Source organism: Rhinatrema bivittatum, chromosome 3, assembly GCF_901001135.1.
Source record: "Rhinatrema bivittatum chromosome 3, aRhiBiv1.1, whole genome shotgun sequence".
Lineage (NCBI taxonomy): Eukaryota > Metazoa > Chordata > Amphibia > Gymnophiona > Rhinatrematidae > Rhinatrema > Rhinatrema bivittatum.
In genome coordinates, this window is record NC_042617.1 from 89,961,463 (window position 1) to 89,983,548 (window position 22,086).

General features: G+C 40.3%; 1 protein-coding gene across 1 annotated transcript in view; it reads left to right on the forward strand.

The window, feature by feature from the left end:
- EML6 (EMAP like 6) overlaps positions 1-14,354 on the forward strand; it is an 815,949-nt gene extending 801,595 nt beyond the window's left edge. The window contains exon 41 of the mRNA XM_029593447.1: positions 12,406-14,354. Within this exon, the coding sequence (XP_029449307.1) occupies positions 12,406-12,430 (25 nt within the window). The 3' untranslated portion in view covers positions 12,431-14,354. The remainder of the gene's footprint in view (positions 1-12,405) is intronic.
- The last annotated feature ends 7,732 nt before the right edge of the window (positions 14,355-22,086 follow it).

The following is a 22,086-nucleotide window of genomic DNA, read 5'->3' on the forward strand; positions in this document are numbered from 1 at the left end:
TGGTAGAACCTTGTTGGTCAGACAGAGAAGAGCCATGGAAATGCTTTCCTTTGAAGCCTACAGAAGTCCTTCTTGCCCATACAAATGTTAAATTACCCTCTAGCTCTACTACAAGGGGGGTGACATGGTTGGAAGCCCATGGTATTATCCCTTGAACTGCAGTGGCTACGATTGCTGGGATTAAATGGATATTTTAGCAGAAGGAAATTTTTTAGTTGAATGGACCTATGGCAGTTCTTGGAATCAGAAGTTGGGATGTAATTCCGGACCAGAGCCAATGAGGAGCCAGAGGATCAATTGCTAATTAACTTTTTTAGTTAAGTATAAAGGAAAGGTTGTCTTTTGTGTACAGTCAGACAGGCAGAGTTAGGAAAGGACAGAAGGACATAACACTGAGGTGAGGTTCCTCCCCCAGCCACATGGCTGCTAACACAATGGAAAGGGCAGTTGCAGACAGAGGGGAGCATTCCTCCTAGCCATAGTCTGTATAATAGTAATTATTTAGCAGTGCTGAGAAAACAGTGATTTTTTTATTTTGTAGTGAGGGAAAAGAGTGTGAGTTCCAAGAATTTTCTGACCTTTTGTTTCATTTATAGCTAGAAAAACGGTATTTAGAATAGTATCTGCATACATTCAGTATCAAGCTGACATCTTTGCAGGGAAATTCAGAAGATTTGCCATGGTTTTATATAGACTACAGAGGGAATTTATATATTTTTTGTGAGAACTGGGACTTCCAGAAGCAATTGAACACTGTATCTGAACTGAGCTCAGGATTTCAAGAATCTGCATCGGCTTTATCAAGCACAAAATGGAGCAGCTTGCCTAAAGAAAAGGAAAACAGAACTCACATGAGACTGAACTGAGAACTTATATTATTATTCTGGCCAGAATTTAGGTGAGAGTTTGAAGTGTTTTGCAAGTTAACTGAACTGAGATACAGAGAAGAGCTAGTGAATTTTCTTTTATATCTTGCAACCTGATTTTCCCCATGTTAATAAAATCTTTTCTTTTTATTATAATGCCATTTGTTTGTGTTTGCTATAGAGTATAAGAATCCTAATGCACTGTGTAACTGTTCACATTTCAGACTTAACACCTGTAGGAAACAAACGCAGCTCTGAAAGTTAAAGAACACACTCATCGGAAATAATGTAAAAGAGGGCAGTCCTAAAGCTAGTGTAAATAGATGCAAACCCCAGCTAGGATCTTAAGATCCTACATTATACATTGTAGATTCATATTAAAAATCATTTAAGAAACAGCAAAATCAAGCTCATTATTGAGCATTGGGACTCACAGTTCCTTATTTAAAATCAATAAAATATACAGCTAAATCAAGCCCATTAGTGAGAGCATTGGGAATAAAAGTATAAAAATCATATATGTATCGCTGTTCACATCACCCAGTTGGGTAAATTTCAGGACACACATAACCACTGAGAACAAAATAATCTGAAAAAGTATGTTGTTTGAAAACACAATGAGCTACCAATGGTGCTTCCAATCTACTCTGGCATAGGCAGCTCTTGTGTTTGAGCATTCTTGTACAAAGAGGATGCATGGTCTTGCCAACATAACAAAAATCACAAGGACATTTCACAATATAAATCACAGCCGATGTCTCACAGAGATAATGATTTTGTAGAAGAAAACAGAAAAGATGCTCCAGTAAAAGATTGTGGACACTTCTAGCAGTGTCCACAGGGAAAGTGCCCGTTCACACCGATATGTTCAATGCTCCCTCAAAATTCAGACTGAACAATGTTATCTCAAATACAAATCGCTCTCAGCGGTTAGAGACCTCGGAATCACCTTGGACAAGGAATTACATTTTAAATATCATATCAACACACTGATAAAAGAAGATTTCTACAAACTATAAATCCTTAAGAAACTCCAACCCCTGCTAATCCTCCGGATTACCGGACAGTACTACAATCCCTCCTCTTCGCCAAGTTAGATTACTGCAACACCCTCCTAATAGGCCTGCCAGCTGCCACCCTCAAGCCCCTCCAGCTCCTTCAGAATACAGCCGCAAGATCACTAACAAATAGCAAAGAAACAGATCACATCACACCCCTACTCAAACAACTCCACTGGCTACCCATCCTATTCAGATCTCAATATAAGATCCTCATGCTCATCCACAAAGCAATCCACAATGACAAGGCCAGATGGTTACAAGGACCACTGCACCCCTGCAACCCTACAAGGAACCTCCGCTCAACCAACACAGGTTTACCTACAGCTCCCTCCATTAAGGAAGTTCATCGAGTCTCCACAAGAGAACGCGCTGCATCAATAGCAGGCCCCCACATCTGGAACAACCTCCCAGCTCCTCTCAGAACTGACCTCTCTAGCCTTCCTTCAGAAAGAATCTCAAAACTTGGCTCTTTCGGAAAGCATTCCCTCCAGAAAATTAATCCCCTGCTCCCTGTCCCCCCTCCCTCCCACCCAGCTTCCCCCCCACTTTTTGTTACCCTCCTTTGGCACAGCCAGTTCCAGTAAGTTAAAGTCAGAACATATTTACTGTTAGAAAAGTTATTATGTAAAGCAAGTTTTCTTTATATTTACTCGGTTAATCTGTTATACTGTATCATGTCACCAAAAGGCTTGCCTTTAGACATCCTGTTGTATGTAAACCGGTGTGATATTTCGAATCGAATATCGATATAGAAAAATAAATAAATAAACAAATCTCAAATATTGCAGACATGCTGTAAGGCAAACACATGTAGATCTTTAAACATAACACATGCCCAAATGTATTAATAGATTGTTTCACTAGCAAGGCACCTGCAGAAAATGGGAGGACACAAACCAAACGATTGCTATTGGATCTGTTAATTGGTTAGAGTAATCATGATTCAAGTGGAGAGCCCTTTTTAATGCATATTTAATAATAATGGCAGGGTAACCACATCTCACAAACCAATCTGCCATGACTTTATCTTGCAGTTTGAAATAGCAGTCTCTTGTTTTGTGTCTTTCCTTCTTTCTGCTGGTGCCTCGCTAGTGAAACAATCTATTAATACATTTGGGCATGTGTTATGTTTAAAGATCTACCTGTGTTTGCCTTTCAGTGTATTTGTAATATTTGAGATAACATTGTTCAGACTAAATTTCGAGGGAGTATTGAACATATCGATGTGAATGAGGACTTTCCCTGTGGACACTGCTAGAATCTTTTACTGGAGCATTTTTTCCGTTTTCTTCTACAAAATCATTATCTCTGTGAGATATCGGCTGTGATTTATATTGTGAAATGTCCTTGTGACTTTTGTTATGTTGGCAATATAAAGTCATAAGAACATAAGAATGCTCGAACTCAAGAGCTGCCTAAGGCGGGGTATATTGGAAGTACCATTGGTAGCTCAATGTGTTTCTAAACAACATACTTTTTAATTTGGATATTATTGGAATCCTGTTGGGAGCATCTATACCAGAAAACTTGGGTGAGCATATCTTGTTTACTTCTCTTATGTGACATTTGTGCATTTTTTAAGAAATAAAATTATCTATTTACACAATTTTTAGAATCATAAGTAGTTTATGAATAAAAATACCTTTGTAACCCCAATTCAGTGGATGGGCTGAATCTCAATAGGGCCATAAAAAACTCAGGGTTAAGTCCCAGTAGTATAGTCACTGTTCCCTTGCCATGGGATGGGGGTTCTTCATCCCTTATAGGGAAGAATATCCTTCAAGGCCTAGGGCTTGGTGGAATCCCTGTTATGCATGTTACTATGGCTGTTCGGGACTGGTACACTGACAAAACAGGCTGGACTCACTGGATGGATGTTCAAAATAAATTTTATTGTGATTGATTGAAAATAATTAGGATGAGTAAATAATGAAGTGTCCAGTTGTATCCAGGTTTTTCAGCTATCCGGGAGTACAGATTTAAAGTGACTCTGCCTCTATGAAGGCGTCCCTCAGTACAAGAACTTGGGACTTGCTTATCCACCATGGTGTGAAATGATAATTGCCCCAAGTTGGCTAGGTTATCCTAGATGTGGATAATCTCCTCCCCACTGTACCTGAAGTCCACAGGTACTCCCGATCTCCAACCTGATGGTGTCCTGTGTCCTGGAGTAGAAGCTCCTTTGGGGATCTCCAGATGTGCTTCTCTTCTTTCCCTTGAACTCCTCTTCAAAACAGATGGTTATAGGCCATCCTCGAGGTAAGGCATCTCACTGGAAACAGTTTTTAATGCTTCCAGCTCTAGAATAAAGAAGAGAGACAAAAATACTTCCTTCCTTCTCAGATGTACAAACACAATCTTGGGGAAAATCCTTCTCTCTTCATCTTGATAGTCACTGCAGCCTCCTTTTGGTCTGAGCAAAGAGGTTTACAAATGTCTTCTGAGCAGCAGAAACAACCTCCCAGAAAAATGCAGGAATGACAGGGAAAAGACATCCAGACACTTAAAATAAGGACAAAATAAAATATCTCTCTCACTCTCAAATTCCTCCAGCCCTGACAAAACAGAGCCTCTCCCTTCCTTAGCTAGGCACGGCCTCAACTTGGAGAGCAAACGGGCGCACACCTTACTGCTTCAAAAGAAACTCAACACTGCCACACTCTCCTCTGTCCTAGCCCCCCCCCCCCCCTTGTGAACTGGGAGCTCTCCATTCCAGTAAACTTCTGGGGAGGTGCTATTTAGAATGGTATGCTCCTCTTCTGCTGTCTAACCCAAGGGCTGGGAGCTAGGGCCATCTGGTGAAGACCCAAATGGTCTCTATACCTTTATGGATTATTTTTAAAGGTAGACAATTAAATTCTGGTGCTCTTAAGATGGTGTCTAAATTGGCGGATTTATAGCACTCTGTATGGCACTTGTTTAACTTTATATGGATATTTCTCACATTTTTCTTAAGCGAAGATGGGTATACATGGCTTGATATTGCATTTATTTGATTTGTACAGTTGGTCTCCTTCAACATGAATAGCAGTTTTTATGGCACCCAGTCCCAGCCCCTGGCTAATCCAAAAAGTAAAAACCCTCCTTCCAGTCAGGCTTCTCCCTGAGGCAAGTGACTAGTCAATAGGAATCCCTCAAATTCTGCCTCCCTCTCCCCAATATAAAAAATAAGTTTTCATGGGGTACCACCAGGACAAGGGAGACTTGGAATAGTGGGAGAGAATGGCAGAGGAGATATACCAGCACACATGAGCACTTCAAAACTAAAACTAAAGTTGACTTAGTGCTTAGAAATATATTTATCAGAGGACAAAGGTTGTTGCTGCCATTGACATTGTTAGTGCAGCCAAAGACAACGGTAAGCATTAAGAGGCTAGAGGCCACATACTAGTCTGAACCTCAAAAACCTCTGAGCTCACTAATCGTTTTAGTCTAAATGCAGAGATTTTTTTCCATGAGCTTTGAAGTACTAGCAGACTGTATAGTCCAGCTATTATGGTGCCTACTTTTGTAGGGTGGTTAGAGGTGGGAATGGTCAGATGTCAGTGCCCTTCTGAGTCAGGGTATCCAAATTTCTCCCTAGGTCATCCTCTTCCATAGTCCATCATTTCTCCAGCCATGTCCTCTCACACTGCTCTTTGAAGACCCTTACTGATACAGAAGACAGGTGGTTATAAACACATAAATCAATTTTCTGCTTTTCTGGTACTCTCTTTTCCTTTCACCTCCTTTCCTGGAATATAATAGTTCTCCTACTTTCCCCATCAGTACTGATAAACAATCCCTATGTGCCAGGCTTACTTTTATACCTTTAGGAAGTAAGCAAGAGAAGCCAAAAGGAAAAGAAAACTGAGCATGCTCAGTTTTATGTAATTATACTATTTACCTTCCCTATGGCAAAGAACTTGGTCATACTAGCCAATGCATATTAGGGTTTTTGTGCATGATAGTAGAATGAGTATTCTATTGTAGACTTCTCTTTACTGTGCCCATTGCTAAATCATAATTCATCACTTAAGTGGTATTTTAACATACATATAAAAATTTACATCAACTCACACAATAAACTTTTTTTTAGCACAAATTTAATGCATGGGCCCCTTAGTTACATTCTAATTGATAGGCAGGGAGCTGTCCAGATTTGTTTTTAACTGGATTCTGGAAAGTTTTTCTTTTCTTTTTTTTTAATGTGTGGAACATAGGCCTGAATTTATCAAAATGCAGTAAATATTAGAGATGTGAATCGTGTGATCGATCGTCTTAACGATCGATTTCGGCTGGGGGGGAGGGAATCGGATCGTCGCAGTTTTGTTTTTTTAAATATCGTGTAAATCGTAAATCGGGGGAGGGCGGGAAAACCGGCACACTAAAACAACCCTAAAACCCACCCCAACCCTTTAAAATAAATCCCCCACCCTCCCAAACCCCCCCAAAATGTCTTAAATTACCTGGGGTCCAGTGGGGGGGTCCCAGTGTGATCTTCCACTCTCGGGCACACTAAAACAACCCTAAAACCCACCCCAACCCTTTAAAATAAATCCCCCACCCTCCCAAACCCCCCCAAAATGTCTTAAATTACCTGGGGTCCAGTGGGGGGGGTCCCGGTGTGATGTTCCACTCTCGGGCCACGGGTGCGTTGATAGAAATGGCGCCGGCGCTACCTTTGCCCTGTCATATGACAGGGCAAAGGTAGCGCCAGCGCCATTTTGGTTCCTGTCCCCCGACGTCACGAGCGTAGGAGATCGCTCCCGGACCCCCGCTGGACCCCCAGGGACTTTTGGCCAGCTTGGGGGGGCCTCCTGACCCCCACAAGACTTGCCAAAAGTCCAGCGGGGGTCCGGGAACTACCTCCTGCACTCGAATCGTGTTGCCGTATTGCAAAATGGCCATATGGCCGGCGCCATTTCTATCAACGCACCCGTGGCCCGAGAGTGGAACATCACACCGGGACCCCCCCACTGGACCCCAGGTAATTTAAGACATTTTGGGGGGGTTCGGGAGGGTGGGGGATTTATTTTAAAGGGTCGGGGTGGGTTTTAGGGTTGTTTTAGTGTGCCAGTTTTCCCGCCCTCCCCTTCCCCCGATTTACGATTTTTGACGATAAATCGAGGAAATTCCTATTATATATCGCCTCTAACGATTTTTGACGATTTAAAATATATCGGATGATATTTTAAATCGTCAAAAAACAATTCACATCCCTAGTAAATATTGCATGCGAAAGGAAAAGGGGCATGTTTTATGGTAATAGGCAGTTTATTGCAATTTGCACTAATACCTATGTGAAGCGCTAACTTTTTTGCACTTTGCGATAAGTGCCAGAAGTGTTGTATTTCCTACATACAACCACTGGGGGGACCATGTTTAGTAGTTGTAAGCTCCTGGAGAGCCAGCCTAGCTGTCAGGTCCTTATACAACTACAGGAGGCAGAGGGAGAGAGAGAGAGACTAGCCCTAGTGCCCTCACACTAGATAGTATTTATATCTCTATGGGAGGCCCACCTAGTAACGCGAGGTGAGGTTTAGGTATTAGTGTATTTATTTATTTATTTAAAACTTTTATATACCGGCATTAGTGTGCAAACATCATGCTGGTTTACATTATAACAGACAGCTTGGAAACAAAGTACAATGAACAGGGAGAGGAGAGGGGAGCATAAAACGTGCAGATTACACAAGAGAAAAGTAGAGCAGGAGGAAGTATAGCGTAACTCGTAATGAGATATTAGGAGGTGTAACAAGAGGGCAATAAGGTAAATATATACAGGGTACAAAATTGAAATATTTACAAGAGCTATGATAAAAACATTATTCACATGTCAAACATGATTTATGTAAATAGGAGGATTCGAGGTCCGAAAGGCCATCAAGTTGAATAGAGTGAGGGGGGTCAAAGGGAGGCTCTAGTCAGGATAGGCTTGTCGAAAGAGCCAAGTCTTTAGTTTCTTTCTGAATTTAGCATAGCATGGTTCAAGTCTAAGCAGGGTAGGTAGGGAGTTCCATTGCCTGGGGCCTGCAATTGAGATTGCGCAGTCCCTGGTGGAGGAGAGGTGGGCTTTTTTTATGGAAGGTACTGTAAGGGTTCCTCTATTGGCGGCTCTAGTGGGTCGGTCAGAGTGAATAAAATGGAAGGGTTCATCTAGCCTGTTGGAGTTATGACAGTAGATAGATTTGTGAATGATTGAGAGAGTTTTGAAGACGATGCGTGATGGGATGGGGAGCCAATGTAGGTCTTTGAGTACAGGGGTAATGTGGTCTGACTTCCGAGTGTTTGTAATGACCCTGGCTACTGCATTTTGGAACATTTGTAATGGTTTGATAGTGGAGTAAGGGAGGCCAAGCAAGAGAGAGTTACAGTAATCAAGCTTGGTGGAAAGGGTGGCCTGGATAACAGTCCGGAAATCGTGATAATGTAGGAGGGGTCTGAGCTTTTTTAGGACATTAAGCTTAAAAAAGCCTTCTTTAAGGATCGAACTAATGTATTTTTTAAGGTTTAGCTGTTGGTCTAGAATGACTCCCAAATCTCTCACACATTGTTGGGACGAGAAGACTTTGAAGGCTGGGTCATTGGAAATCGAGGGGTTGGGGGGTTGATGTTGGGATATGAGAAGAAGTTCCGTTTTGGAGGTGTTTAACACAAGGTGCATATTGGTGAGGAAGTTGTTTATAGAGGAAAGGCAAGTGTTCCAGAAGGCTAGGGCATCCGAAAGGGAGGTGTGAATGGAGATGACAATGTGAGCATCATCGGCGTAAAGGAAAAATTTAAGGCCGAGGTTCGTTAGGAACTGACAAAGGGGGGTGAGATAAATATTGAATAAGGTAGAGGATAAGGAGGAGCCTTGCAGGATGCCTTGAGACAGGGAGTGGAGTGAGGATTTAGCATTACCTATTTTAACAGCAAATTTCCTGTTGGATAAGTATGATGCCCTTTCCTTGGCCCCCCTCGGTACCCCTCTTTTGCCCCATCCTTCTTCTTTCCGCCCCCTACTCCCCTTTTCTCCCCCTTCTGCTCTCCACTCCCCCCTCCCCCCCTAGTATTCCTAAATCCCTTTTCTCTCAGTCTCTCAACATTGTACATATGTATATAATTGCAATTCTTGTTTAATATTTAATGCAATTTATCCCATGTTCTCTTACCCCTTTATTCCCTTGTTAACATGTTTTATTTGTTCAATGTAAAGCGCCATGCATGGCGTATGTTTGCGTTACACTGTGAACCGATATGATATCCTGGATGAATGTCGGTATATAAAAATTTTTAAATAAATAAATAAATGATTTGAACCATAGGAGGGCTACGCCTGAGATGCCTATTTCTGAAAGTCGTGAGAGGAGGTGGTTATGATTGATGGTGTCAAAGGCAGCAGATATGTCGAGTAGGGCAAGCAGAAAGCAGTTACCCTGGTCCATGCCTCTGATGACATGATCAGAGAGAGTGACTAGGAGGGTTTCGGTATTGAGGTGTTTGCGGAAACCAAACTGGGTCGGGTGTAGTATATTATTATTTTCAAGATACTTAGTGAGTTGTGAGTTCACTATACGTTCCATAATCTTAGAGATGAGGGGTAGGTTCGAGATGGGGCGGTAGTTGGAAGGGTCTTTGGGATCAAGAGAGGGGTTTTTAAGGAGAGGCTTGACAACTGCCAGTTTAAGGGCATCAGGAACGGAAGCTGAGGTGAGGGATGAGTTGATAATGTCGGCAATGGGTTTGGAAATGGTGTTAGGGATGGAAAGGAGGGCTTTTGTGGGGATAGTGTCTGATGGGTGACAGGCAGGTTTGAGTTTTTTGAGAACAGTTTCAATTTCCTTGGCTGAGGTAGGCTCTAGAAATTCAAATGAAGAAGTAATAGGATCTAATTGAGGGAGAGGGAAGGAGGGGGTAGAAGGTGATGGGTGATGGAATCTGAGGAGAATGTTAGCAATCTTATTATGGAAGTATTGAGCGATTTCTTCACTTCGGGTGGAGGCTTCATTGTCAGGGATGGGCGTCTGGGTGGGCTTGGTGACGTCGGCCACGTATGTGAATAGGGCCTTGGGGTTATACATGTAATCATGAATTTTGGATGTATAGAAGTCTCGTTTGGTTTTGAGGGTTGAAATCCTGTAGTGATGTAGGGCCAATTTATAGTTTGAGGTGTGTTGAGGAGAGGGGGTTTTACGCCAGATTTGTTCAAACTGCCTAAGTTTGCTTTTTAAGATTTTCAGCTCCGCTGTGTACCATGGTTGGTGATTTTTAGAGTTTGGTTGCAATTCGCGTTTGGAGATGGGACAAAGTTTGTTGGCGATTTCAAGTGTGATTTTAGTCCAGGAGGCCAAGGCGGCCTCAGGGTTAGAGCAATCAAGGTCGTGTATAGAGCTGGAGATTGCCTGGGATAGTTCCTCACCCGGACAGGGTTTACGGAATACAATAGTGGTGTTTTGTACTGGGTTAGGAGCAGTCTGGGTATTTATGTGGAGGGACGTTTCAATAAGGAAGTGGTCTGAACAGGGGAGCAAGTGGGGGAGTGAGGGGGATAAGATGCTGTGAATATGAGGTCCAGAGTGTGTCCGGCTTGGTGGGTAGGTGATGTGACAATCTGTTTGAAGCCTATGGCATGTAGGGAGGTGAGAAAGCAGTCACAGGAGGAGGTGAGGGGGGTGGCATCAACATGGAGATTAAGGTCTCCCAGTATGATGGAAGGGATGTCAATGTTGATGTTGGCAGTGATGAATTCAATCAAGGGAGAGGGGTCGCGTTCAATGACGCCAGGGGGTGCGTAGATGAGACATATTTGTAGGGAGGGAGATTTAAAGAGGCCAATTTCTAGTTTAGGGGGTGAGTCTATATTAGTTAATTTGAGGTTGAGGGGCCACTTTGTCATTCAAAGTGAGATGTACGAACAGAACAGTGCTCTCTTGTGAAGATTTGATGACCTTCGGAGTGAGGAAACTCACCCAAAGATGAGATTTGTGCAATGTTCTCTCAACCTAGCTTGATGGATTCTCTACCTGGTTAACATCAAGCTAGGTTGAGAGAACATTGCACAAATCTCATCTTTGGGTGAGTTTCCTCACTCCGAAGGTCATCAAATCTTCACAAGAGAGCACTGTTCTATTCGTACATCTCACTTTGAATGTCAAAGTGGCCCCTAACCCCCTACACTAATACCTAAACCTCACCTCGAGTTACTAGGTGGGCCTCCTATAGAGATATAAATACCTACCTAGGATGAGGACATTATGGCTAGTCTCAGTCTCTCTCTCTCTCACTTTCTCTCTCCTGTGGTTGTAGAAGGGCCCTGACAGCCAAGCTAGGCTCTCTAGGAGCTTACTACTAAAAACAGCATTTGCAAAAACATCACAACACACAATAAAGCTTTATTGCACAGCTTTACACAAATGAAAAAGGTATAGTTGAAATTTGTGTTACATGCAATATGAGTTCACAAAACTGTGAGCTCAGCCTACTTGGCCAAAAATCCCACCCCAGACTTCTCCTATTTTTCTCATTTGCATTGCACCATATGTTATGGTGCTTTCACAGGCATTAAAGGCGTTTTCGCATGCATTAAAGGTGCTTAATGCATGCAAAAATGCCATATAGCACTTAGATAAATGACCCCCCATAATTGGCTGAAGATTTGCACATTTAATGACATCTTCTGGCTCTCCACAAACATTCAGGTCAATGCAATGTAGGCACATGAAAAATGGGCACTCATGATTGAGCACCCACTGTCCTAAAGCACACACATCCACTTCTCCTGGGCAGTATGCTAATGAGCTACTGCGTTAAAAAGGAGGCGCTAGGGGAAATTGTATGTCCCTTGTGCCTCCTCGGCATCGGGTGCCCGGGAGAAGTGGCTGTGAGCGAGATTAGGAAAACAGACACTCAATTTTATGTGTCCATTTTCCTAACCTGTGCATAGCCATGGGTTATAAAAATAGATGCTCGTAAATTGAACTTCGGTTTTCTGAACCTGACTGCCATCAAGACTTTTTTTTTTCCATGTTGCTGCTTTCCTGGTTCCTCTGACTTAATATTTCTGCTTTTCTGTTAAACTTTTGGGGGTTAAAATATGCATGTCGGGCGCACAGTTATCTTTTTAAATCAGGGGTACTAGCTAATAGCCTTATTAACATGGCATTTACATGCTGGTTTGGACGCATTTTGGATGTGCTGATCTCCTTATTGCATCAGGGGTTATGGACTCATTTCCAAAACTCACATCCAGTCGCAGGTTAACCTGAACATACAGTATTGCATCGGCCTGATTGAGAATAGTTTAAGTTGGTTGAACTTGAACTGATTTATTTGTATACCAAACTAACCACGTAATTATGGGTGATGCTGCACTACCAGCTTTGACTATTGCTGCATTTAGAGTAAATTAAAAGTGGTATATAATGTTCACATTTCTGTTGCATATGAAACTAGTGTTTTTAGTGTAGTTGTTACATAAAGAAAGATAATTTCCTCTGATAACATTTTCTTTACAGTGTATTTGTGTGGAGATGTCTTTGAAAGGAAAGTGCTATCACATGACTGAAGAAGACCGACACGTTGTGAATGCCTCATTGACTCTTAGATTGCTGTGATTTTATTAAGAAAATCCTGCATGGATTCAATATTTTCTAAAATTTCTAATGTGATTGTATTTAAAAGCTATGGAAACCTTGTATGATAAAAATGAACCTAATAACCTTAACAGGGAAAACTGAAGTTTAGAAAAGAATAAGACTTTTTATCAAACAATTTAATATGTATATATTTAACATGATTCAAACTACTAACAGGACCAATATGAGCCCTAGATCAAGGCTTTGTTGGAAAAAGCCTGACAGCCAAATTGAGTATTTCCAGCTAATACCAGTTTAATACAGAGCTGCTTATTAACTGCACTAACGGTATGCAGTTTTACAAAATATAAACATCCAGCTCCCACAAAAGACCAAAACAGGCCCTTCACCTTACTGTAGCTTTTCATTTACATTTTTTATATCTTAAGACATTGGAAAATTAAAATTATTTCCTTTGAGAATTTATTCTTATCGATGTCTTATGCTAAATTAGATGCATCTTTAATAACAAAATTATACATCTTGTAATAATCATACAATTTTTGCATTTTAGTTTTCATACAAGCATTTTAAAAATAAGAAACATTTTTAACTTCTTTTTCTTCTGGACATCTAGTTTGTGAACTTTCTAATCATGAAGTGCCTTGACAGTCTGCAGTAGTGTGGGCCTCATGTACCACTACTCTCTGCTTGTAACATGTGGTGCTATGACTTCATAAGTAGGGATAGCTTTCACATACATCTTCTCTTCTGACATCTTTTATTTCTGTAAAAGAATATTATAAAAACTCAGCTAGATGCTTTGTGTTTTACTTTTATATGTGCCCAGTCAGTGAAGAAACTAACCCCATCATGGTGGTACTACATAAATGTTTGCTTTTGCTCACTTTACTGACTACAGGATGATTTTGCTAGTTTTAGTTAGTTTGGTAAATAAAAGGACAGAAATAAAGTTAAATTCTCTTTCCTTCATTCATTAGCCAAGAGAGGAAAGAGTGATTCCGCTTTGGAAACATTTACTAATAATATTCAGAGAAAGAAGAAAGCCTAGGGATTGATTCACAAAGGTTTGGTCTCTCTCTGGGCCTGCCTGATAAATCTGCACCTTGCTTTTGTTGAGGTGGTTGCGTAGTGCCCGAGTAATACAAATTTATTATGAAAAACATATTTTGTGTATTCCAGTAATACATTCATAAAATCAGGACATACTTAAGAACATTTATATACATCAAATATTTAAACAAACAATCTCTTTAATCAAGCATATATTTCCCCCAGGTCAAGGTGGCCTTATAAAGTGAGTCTGGGTTGGAAGTCATAAAGGGAACTCCCTATATTAACCAGACCTGTTCAGTGAGGGCCCTCCCCCATCATAAGATGCTTTAAGACCATTATTTTGCTGCTTTTTGAAATAGAAGCAGTTACTGATCCAGAAAAATATTAGCTATGACACGGCTATGCTTTTAAAGGCCTAGAGAGGTATTAGGGAGTAGGTTTACTGATAAAGAAAAAAAGGTCATAGTTGTACTAAATGATCACCTTACATTTTACCAGGGGCATGAGAATTTACCAATTCAGTTTGGAAAACTGAACTTAATTAGAAGGTTAACATTATTTTAATGGCAGATATGTTTGAGTGAAAAAGCATAATCTATTCCATACTTTTACAAACCAAACACACTCTGCCTCTGAATAGAAAACATCCCTATAGTGCACTACTACTACTGTATTTCTACTGCTGTAAATGAGTACAGTTTATGCACGATAAATCTCAATATTGAAAGATCCCTGTTAAAAAAAAAACAAAAAAAACCCCTATCAACATTTGACTTAGAGGGGGTTAAGTAGATTTTCTAAAGGTCGAACAGTGGAGAGAATTAAGCTTAGATTTTTTGGTTATACAAATATATGCATTATCTATGAGCTACAGAGCATACTCTTTCAATAACCCCACCACTTAGACTTCAGAGAAGAATTGTCAAGTTTCTTATAATATTTTTTAACATTGAACAATATCTGAAAATTTGACATTGGGTTTGGATGAATCAAATTGAAAAGCAGGATCCTCTAAAATAGATTTCCTCTACAAACTACAAGACTGAATACATGAATTTTATTTTATTTTTTTTACTAAGCTAGGTTGTTAGTTAACATCTCACCCATAAAACAGCAGTGCCTTTATAGAAATGTTTAGGATTGCTTTAATTATTTAGCAATCCCTCTTTATAATAAACCCTGATTATAAGAACAACAAACAGTCAAGTTCCTTAAAGTAAACTACGTGGAGTATTGCAGCAGTCAAGCTATGCCATACCATCTGTCTTTATAACCGATATTTTTTGGCTATAGTCCCATTTAAGGGTTTGGCTCATATCATGCTAAGGGACCAACGTTTACTAAGCATGTTTCCCATAGATACAAAATAGAAAAACCCTTGGTCTAATTCTAAATGCAGTTCTTCTGGTTAGGCCATCATGGAAAAGCTGCTTGAGTACAGTGAGGTAGAGATTGAATAGCAGTAGAGAGAGAAAAGGCCTTTAAATTAGGCAAGGGTTTAAAAAATACTCTGCAGGTAAACTAATGAGCATGGGAAGCAGATATACCCCATGGACAATGTCACCCCGTAAGCTCATCTGATTGTAGGGTTTCTCTAGGGTTAAGGATTAGATGGTACCTGTTCTCTAGAACACATTCTTGCAAAGGAAATAAAATTGATAGTCAAGGTGGGTCCATGTATAGTTACCACAAAAGTGCTTCAGCATCTCCAATAATCACTCAGATTTTAAATTGTTTTACATATATATGTACTGAATATATTATCAATGCCTTATATTAAACTGCAAATAATGAAATTGTCAAACACAATAATGTTCTCTATGCAGTCTCATATTTCTTTCTGTATTACTATAATTATTATCATTTGGTGTGATTACCAACTTTGCCTGTGTTGTGATGTTGGTCTTTAATATTGTTTGAAAAAAAATTAAAAAATTAAGGATGTAAGAACAATGACAATGAAACTCAAGTCTATCAATTCAGTATGGTGATTTGTGAATAATTATGTTAAAGAGCAATATATAGTATCCATATGTGAATGAAAATTTAAACTTGTAAGTTTATACTGTTTTCATTTTATGTATATTCAGAAATCGAATGTATTATACTGTAAATTCAAATTTTATTGCATGAACTTATTTTTTCTGTAGTTGCCAAAGTTTCATGATTTCAAGTTAGTGCATCAAATAAATTTGGTAATTAATTTTATACTTTGACTGTTTTTGTACTTCATAATGAATATTTAATTTCTAGTACTGTATCTGAATATGCCTTCATGGTTAGAAGCACAATTTACAATTTTTTTTTTTTAAAGCTTCATATCACAAATTTATGGAAGCAATTAGAATGTGAGATTCTTGAATCAATGTAAGAAATACTGCTGCTTCTATTCACAATACAGCCATGAACAGTGACTGAAAATGTAATGACTTTTCTCCAAGGATATTTTCTTGGGATTCACACTGATGACACCACATGACCTGTCATGTGATGCTTTGTTCTAGAATTTGTTTCGCCACACCTGTCAATTGCGTGAACCATCAGTTCCCTTGCTCTTCTTCACTGTGGATCTTCCCCAATTCACTACTTGTTTCCTTCTAGCTATGTGTTCTCATTTTTCATCTAGGACCTTTGCACTTAGCTGGGAAAGTTGGTCTACTGGTTAAACTACACATTATTTGGCAAGTTTTTCTTTTTTGTTACATACCTTATAGGCAGAGCCCACAGTCTACTGTGATTCTGCAGTCATGGGAAAGGCCATAGAATCAGGCCCTCTCTGCACAATTAGGCACTTGGCACATAATTGTCATAGGAGATGGGAGCCAGACTGAACAGAAAGCAGGGTCTGTCTGCACATCTCTCTCTCCCTCCATTGGCTGATAAAAGAGCCTGTGAAAGAAAGCAAGTGCCTTTGTGTGTGTATGTAGGGAGGAATAGAAGAAGATAGGAGGAGCGAGAAGAAAGAGAAAAGAAACTCTGAAAAAGGACTTAGTAAAAGACTGTCAAAGGGGAAAGTGGAAAAAAGAGAGACCAACTGATTAGAAAAATAAAACAGATAAAGGTTTTATTTTGAGTTTTTAATGATTGGAATATGACACTTTTGGGAATGTGCATTTCCTATAGTTTTCTATTTAGCTTTTTCTTCAAAGTTCCACTGTTCAGAGTCTGGTTTCCCAGGCCTTCGATTTTGGTTTTCTCTGCATGTTTCTGTTTTTAATTTGTAATCCCTTATTTCTGTATTAAGTAAGAGTCAGGCTGTGTTCTGCATATTTGACTGAGGTGCAGTATTTCTGCTAGCATACAGTTTCGCTGTAGGGATTTGTAGCAGTTCAGCTTGTTCTGTTACCCCAGTAAGTGTTGTATTAGTGTTCTGGGTCTGGGCCTGGTATAATATTTGCATTGCTGCCTTTTCATAGATAAAGTTGATGTTTGAGTCATGAGAATTAGTGCTGTTATGGTATAGCAAGGTTCTAGGTGTCTTTTTTTATGCAGGGATTTGTGTTACTTCTCAAACAAGCCGATGCAGAGTTGGTTTCATAGCGCATTCAATGTGTGTTCGTGGAAACGCTGCAATTCTTGAGATAAGAGTATTTTATTTCTTTGATAGAGCGCAATAAAGTAGTGGCATTATATTATGTTTAAAATCAAAAAAAGTGGAACCCAATGATTATAATCAAAGGTGGTAAAATCATTTCAGTGGTGCAGATATGGCATTCCTTTAAATAAGTGAATGTGGTTTTGTTTGTCAAACGGCATAAAAATAGCACCTACACATATAAGGTAATTCCACTTTTTATTTTTAAGTTTCCGAAGTGTGTGTTTTTTTTCACTATATTGAGTTATTAGATCTACCATACAATATTTCAGTTTTTGAATTTTGCATTATCCAGCTATCCGGCAGTTGTCGGATAAATACTAATCCAGCTAAATAGCAGTCACCTATGCCAGATAACTGGATAAGTACTGAGGTATCTGACAGTGGTTACCCGCTGCAAGTAGCTGGATAAATCAATATTTATCCAGCTAAGTGGTAGTAGTTGCTGTCACTTATGGCCCGTCAGGGAGCCTTCCCCCCTTCCCGAGTTGAAATGTCCATTGGACCTGTGCCAAACACACATTTTACTCTCAAACATGTTTTTTTTTTTTTTTTTTTAACTCCCACTGCATTTGCATTTCATTAGCTTTCTGCTTCAGGAATTTAAAAAAAAAAAACCAAAAAAAAAACTTAATCTGAGCACTAAAAATGTGCACTAAAAAGCAGCGGTTTAATGCCCAGATTACTGCAGTGGAGGGTTTTTGTTTTGCTGAGCTAACACCAGGATATGAATACATATATTTACGTTGTAATGTGAACTGGCCTAGTTCTTTTCTGCGCCCATTCTTGTAAAATGATTGCTGTTTTACTGTAATTAGGTGTTTTTGATGATAAACTCCAAGGAGTCACCCCTTCCCCACCTCTATCGTGAATGACAACTTCTGTGGCCCCAGCAAAAAACGTTTGCCCACCCCTGCCATAGGGGATTAAAGTTTCTTTTCAGAGCATGAAATATAATATACATATTATTGTGATAGTTTAATCTCAGAAGATTGCGCCTTTTCCATATTAAAGCTCCCTTTTTAAGATTGGGGAAGCATCTTTTTTTTTTTTTATTGCATGAAGAGGGGAGGGGAGCGAGAACAAAAGGCTGTAAGGTGAATCCGGGGTGTCTGATACCCTTGCCCTGGCCCTACAAGTGGGCCCCACACTTGTCTGTTTGGTTTGAAGCAAGAAATAGAATGGTCTTTTTTATATTTGTTTTCGAGTAAAACTAGTAGAGTGATTTACGTACAATAAATTTGGATGTCGTTCTCTCTCTGACATAAGTGTTGGTTTATGCACTTTTTCTGCTATTATTATTCTATTGGCTCTGTGATACCACATGATTTCCATTAGGTTGCGTTTGAATAGCATGGAGGATGGCATGCTTTTGCAGCAGTTCAGAGACGTGTGCATGCCAGTTTGAATCAGTGAGCGTATATAGAACATTTTTCTATGGGCTTTACTTTTGTTTATTTAAGTATGGGCATACTGAAGTTAGAATAAATAGGTCTGAAAAAATGTTTATTTTTGTAGGTTTTCACTCAGGTTACAAGCCATTTTAAACGGAAGGTTTCTCTCTTCACTATATGCAAGAACGCAATCAATACTGAAATGTTAATAAATTAGTGTAATTTGAGAAATCATTTTTAAATGCAACATTGATATCCTAAAAGCATATGATTTCTGCGTGATGAAGCCATTTTATTGGTGAAACCAGGGCCCCTTGTTAGGGAGTAGTGCTTGTGTTGAGCAAGGGATATTTAGAATTACCATTTAAAATTGGCTTTAGGATATTTGTCATTTTGAAGATTGTTGGGGAACACTAGGAGGATTGAGATGTGGACATTTAAAATTATTGTGGAGCTTTACTATTTTTTAAATATGGACATTTTGGCATTATATATTTCAAATAAAAATGTTGAATGTTTTTACAGAGTGCTATGGTTGGATGAAAGAACTTCTTCACCTTTGCCAGCAACATTCCTGCTGATGCAGTGTTGACATGAGCACATTGGTTTTCACTCTTTTTTGTGAAAGGTTATATTTTGATACAAATTATTTTTACAATAAAGCTTTTGAAAATATAAGGGATCGCCTTTTTTATTTTCGGCATTACAAGTGGGGGTGATCAGTTCCTTCACCTTCAGGATGTTTTCTACAATTCGGACATCAGCACCATGGTCAAGGAGCAAGTGTGGCTGCTCCTGATTCGAGGGGTGGTGGATTTGAGATAACTGAGGCATTAGGCTGTGGTCTTTCTACCTTCGTACCTTCTGGCTTCTCATGGGCCATTCAGTCATGCCTTAGTATGCCACATGCTATGGCCGTTTGTGTGGCAGGAGTCAATACCTCAACGCTGGTTACTTTGTAGAAATTATGGAGATTCCTGGATTCACCATTTAAAATTCAAAGACTCAAACTTCACCCCTAAAATAACAAGTTAGAAACAGAGAGAGTGGCAGCAGCAGGGGGGAGGGTAGGATATAGAAAACATTGTCAGTGAGTAAAACTTATTAAACCCCCTGTGTTACTGCAAACATTTGGAAATGTATACCTATAATACATAGAATTTTTGCTGTTTTGTTCCGGGTGGCCTGTGTAATTTTTACAGCTAGATGTGATTTTGTAAAATAGTAATAGAGAAATGTAAAATTTGTAAGCTATTTTTTTTAGTTTTATAACAAAAAACAATAAAAGACAAATGATAGTATCAGATAAGAACCACTTGGCTTGCCCATTTATCCCTGCCTGCTCTGCTCTAGATCCTACTCAATCTCTGGCCTCCTGCTGCCCTTACCCTGCCCCTAACCTCCCTGTCACTTTCAAACATGCTTGGATTCTGTTGCTACTTTGATTCCTACCAACTCCACTAGTTAGTTCTCCATATCCATCACGCTCACATTGAAATAGCATTGTCAGTACCCAGCGGTTTGAATCCAGACAGGCTGCCTATTGGAACAGTGGCTCCTATACGCCGTCTCCATTGCATTTTAATGGTACATGCATGTTCATTGGGGAGCCCATAGGCAGAGGATAGGTTTGGGACCCACTTTATTAGAAAAAGTGAAATTGCTTACCTGTGTAGCCTAGTAGCAAATCCTTGCACTATACTACAGGCTTCAGGGGGCTTGACTAGTGGCAAGAAAATTTAGCTGAAAAGTCTTCCAGAGGGGAATAGTACATTTTATATTTTGCAGACTTCACAAGCACAGAGGAAATGGGTTGAAAGACTTTAATTTATTATGCAAACAGCAGTACAAACAATACTCACATAAATAAGTCTTTCACTCCAGGATTATAGTTTAAGTGAAAACTGGGATTTACACTCATGTCCCCTGCTCCCCTATCACATGAGAGCAGCTTCCCTCCAATGCCTCTTTTACAATAATGTGAACAGCATCAGCAGCAGGGTCCTTCCCACTCAGTTACTGCCAGAAGGGGTACCAGGGATATAAGGTCTCAGGGAGCTTTCTCATCAATCATGGATCAAACTGATTTAAGATAGTATTGAGCTCCTTCCACAGCCAAGCATCACAGCATGGAGGTAATTCAGTGGTGCTTCTCCAACAGCATTTACTTGTAGAGAACGTCTTGCTCCTCTCTTCAAAATGAGGCAAACCTTTTACTTTCCCACAGGAGTGTCAGTACACCTCTTGTACACACATAGGGGTACATTTTAAAACACAGCGCACGAGCGAACAAAAGTATGCCGCGCACCGAGCCCTGTGCGCGCTGCCCGTTCCCTCCGAGGCCGCTCTGAAATCGGAGGGAACTTTCCTTCCGCCTCCCCCCACCTTCCCTTCCCTTTCCCTACCTAACTCCCCCCCCCCCCCCCAGCTCTGTTGCACAAGTTATGCCTGCTCGAGGCCGGCTGCCGCGCACCATGTTCCGGTCCGGGGGCTGATCCGGAGGCTGTGGCCACGCCCCCTGAACACCCCGGGCCGAAATCACGCCCGCGGCACCACCCCAGATGATGCGCCAACCGCGTCACGCCCCCCGATGACGTGCTCACCCCAAGAAAGCCCCGGGACTTACGCATGTCCCGGGGCTTTGTGCGCACCAGAAGTCTATGCAATATAGGCTCGGCGCGCGCCGGGCCGTTTTAAAAGGGTTACGTGCGGGATCATCTAGGACCTACTGATCACCAGATGGTGTTGTTCAATATTAGGACACGAGGTGAAAATTCATGCTAAGGCAAGAGTCCTAGTCTTCAGGAAAACTAACATTCTGAAACTGGGGGAAGAGCTCAAGGAGCTGGATGGGAAAATCTAGGGGAAGGAGGGGGGCGGTGGATAAAACTAAAAGGAGATATAATAAGGGCAACTATTCTTTTTTTGTGTGTTTGGAATATAAATAAAGGAAAGAGGAAAAAGACAGTTATGGTTTTCTAAACAAGTATCTGAAAAGGGAGAAAAGGGTGAGCATTCATAAACTACAAGAGATCACACAAAATTGAAGACAGATTGCAATACCTGGAAAAATTAAGAGAAGCTGGGAAAGTAGTCAGGAATGTAAAAATGTAAATAGAATAAAAATAATAAACGGTAAAATGGGGGAACAAGACTTGTTTTCAGATAGGGTAGTGATAGAAGGAAGTGTAAAAGTAGCATTGTGAGACTCAAAGGTGAAGGGGAGGAATATGGAGAGGCCGATGAGGAAAAAGCAAAATTGATAAATATTTCTGTTTGGTGTTCACTGTGGAAGGGCCTGGAGCAGGACCACATAAACCCAAATAAGAGTGGAAGTGAAGTAAACCTCAATCATTTTTCAGAACAGTGTGTTTGTGAGGAGCCAACTAAACTTAAAGTAGATAAGGTGATGGGGCAGATGGGATACAGCCGAGGGTCTTAAGGGCACTTAGAGATGTTCTCGCAGTACCGCTGCCTGACCATTTCAATGCTTCCTTAGATTCTGGAATAGGTTCGGAGGACCGGAAAAGGGTGGATGGGGTTCCTATTCATAAA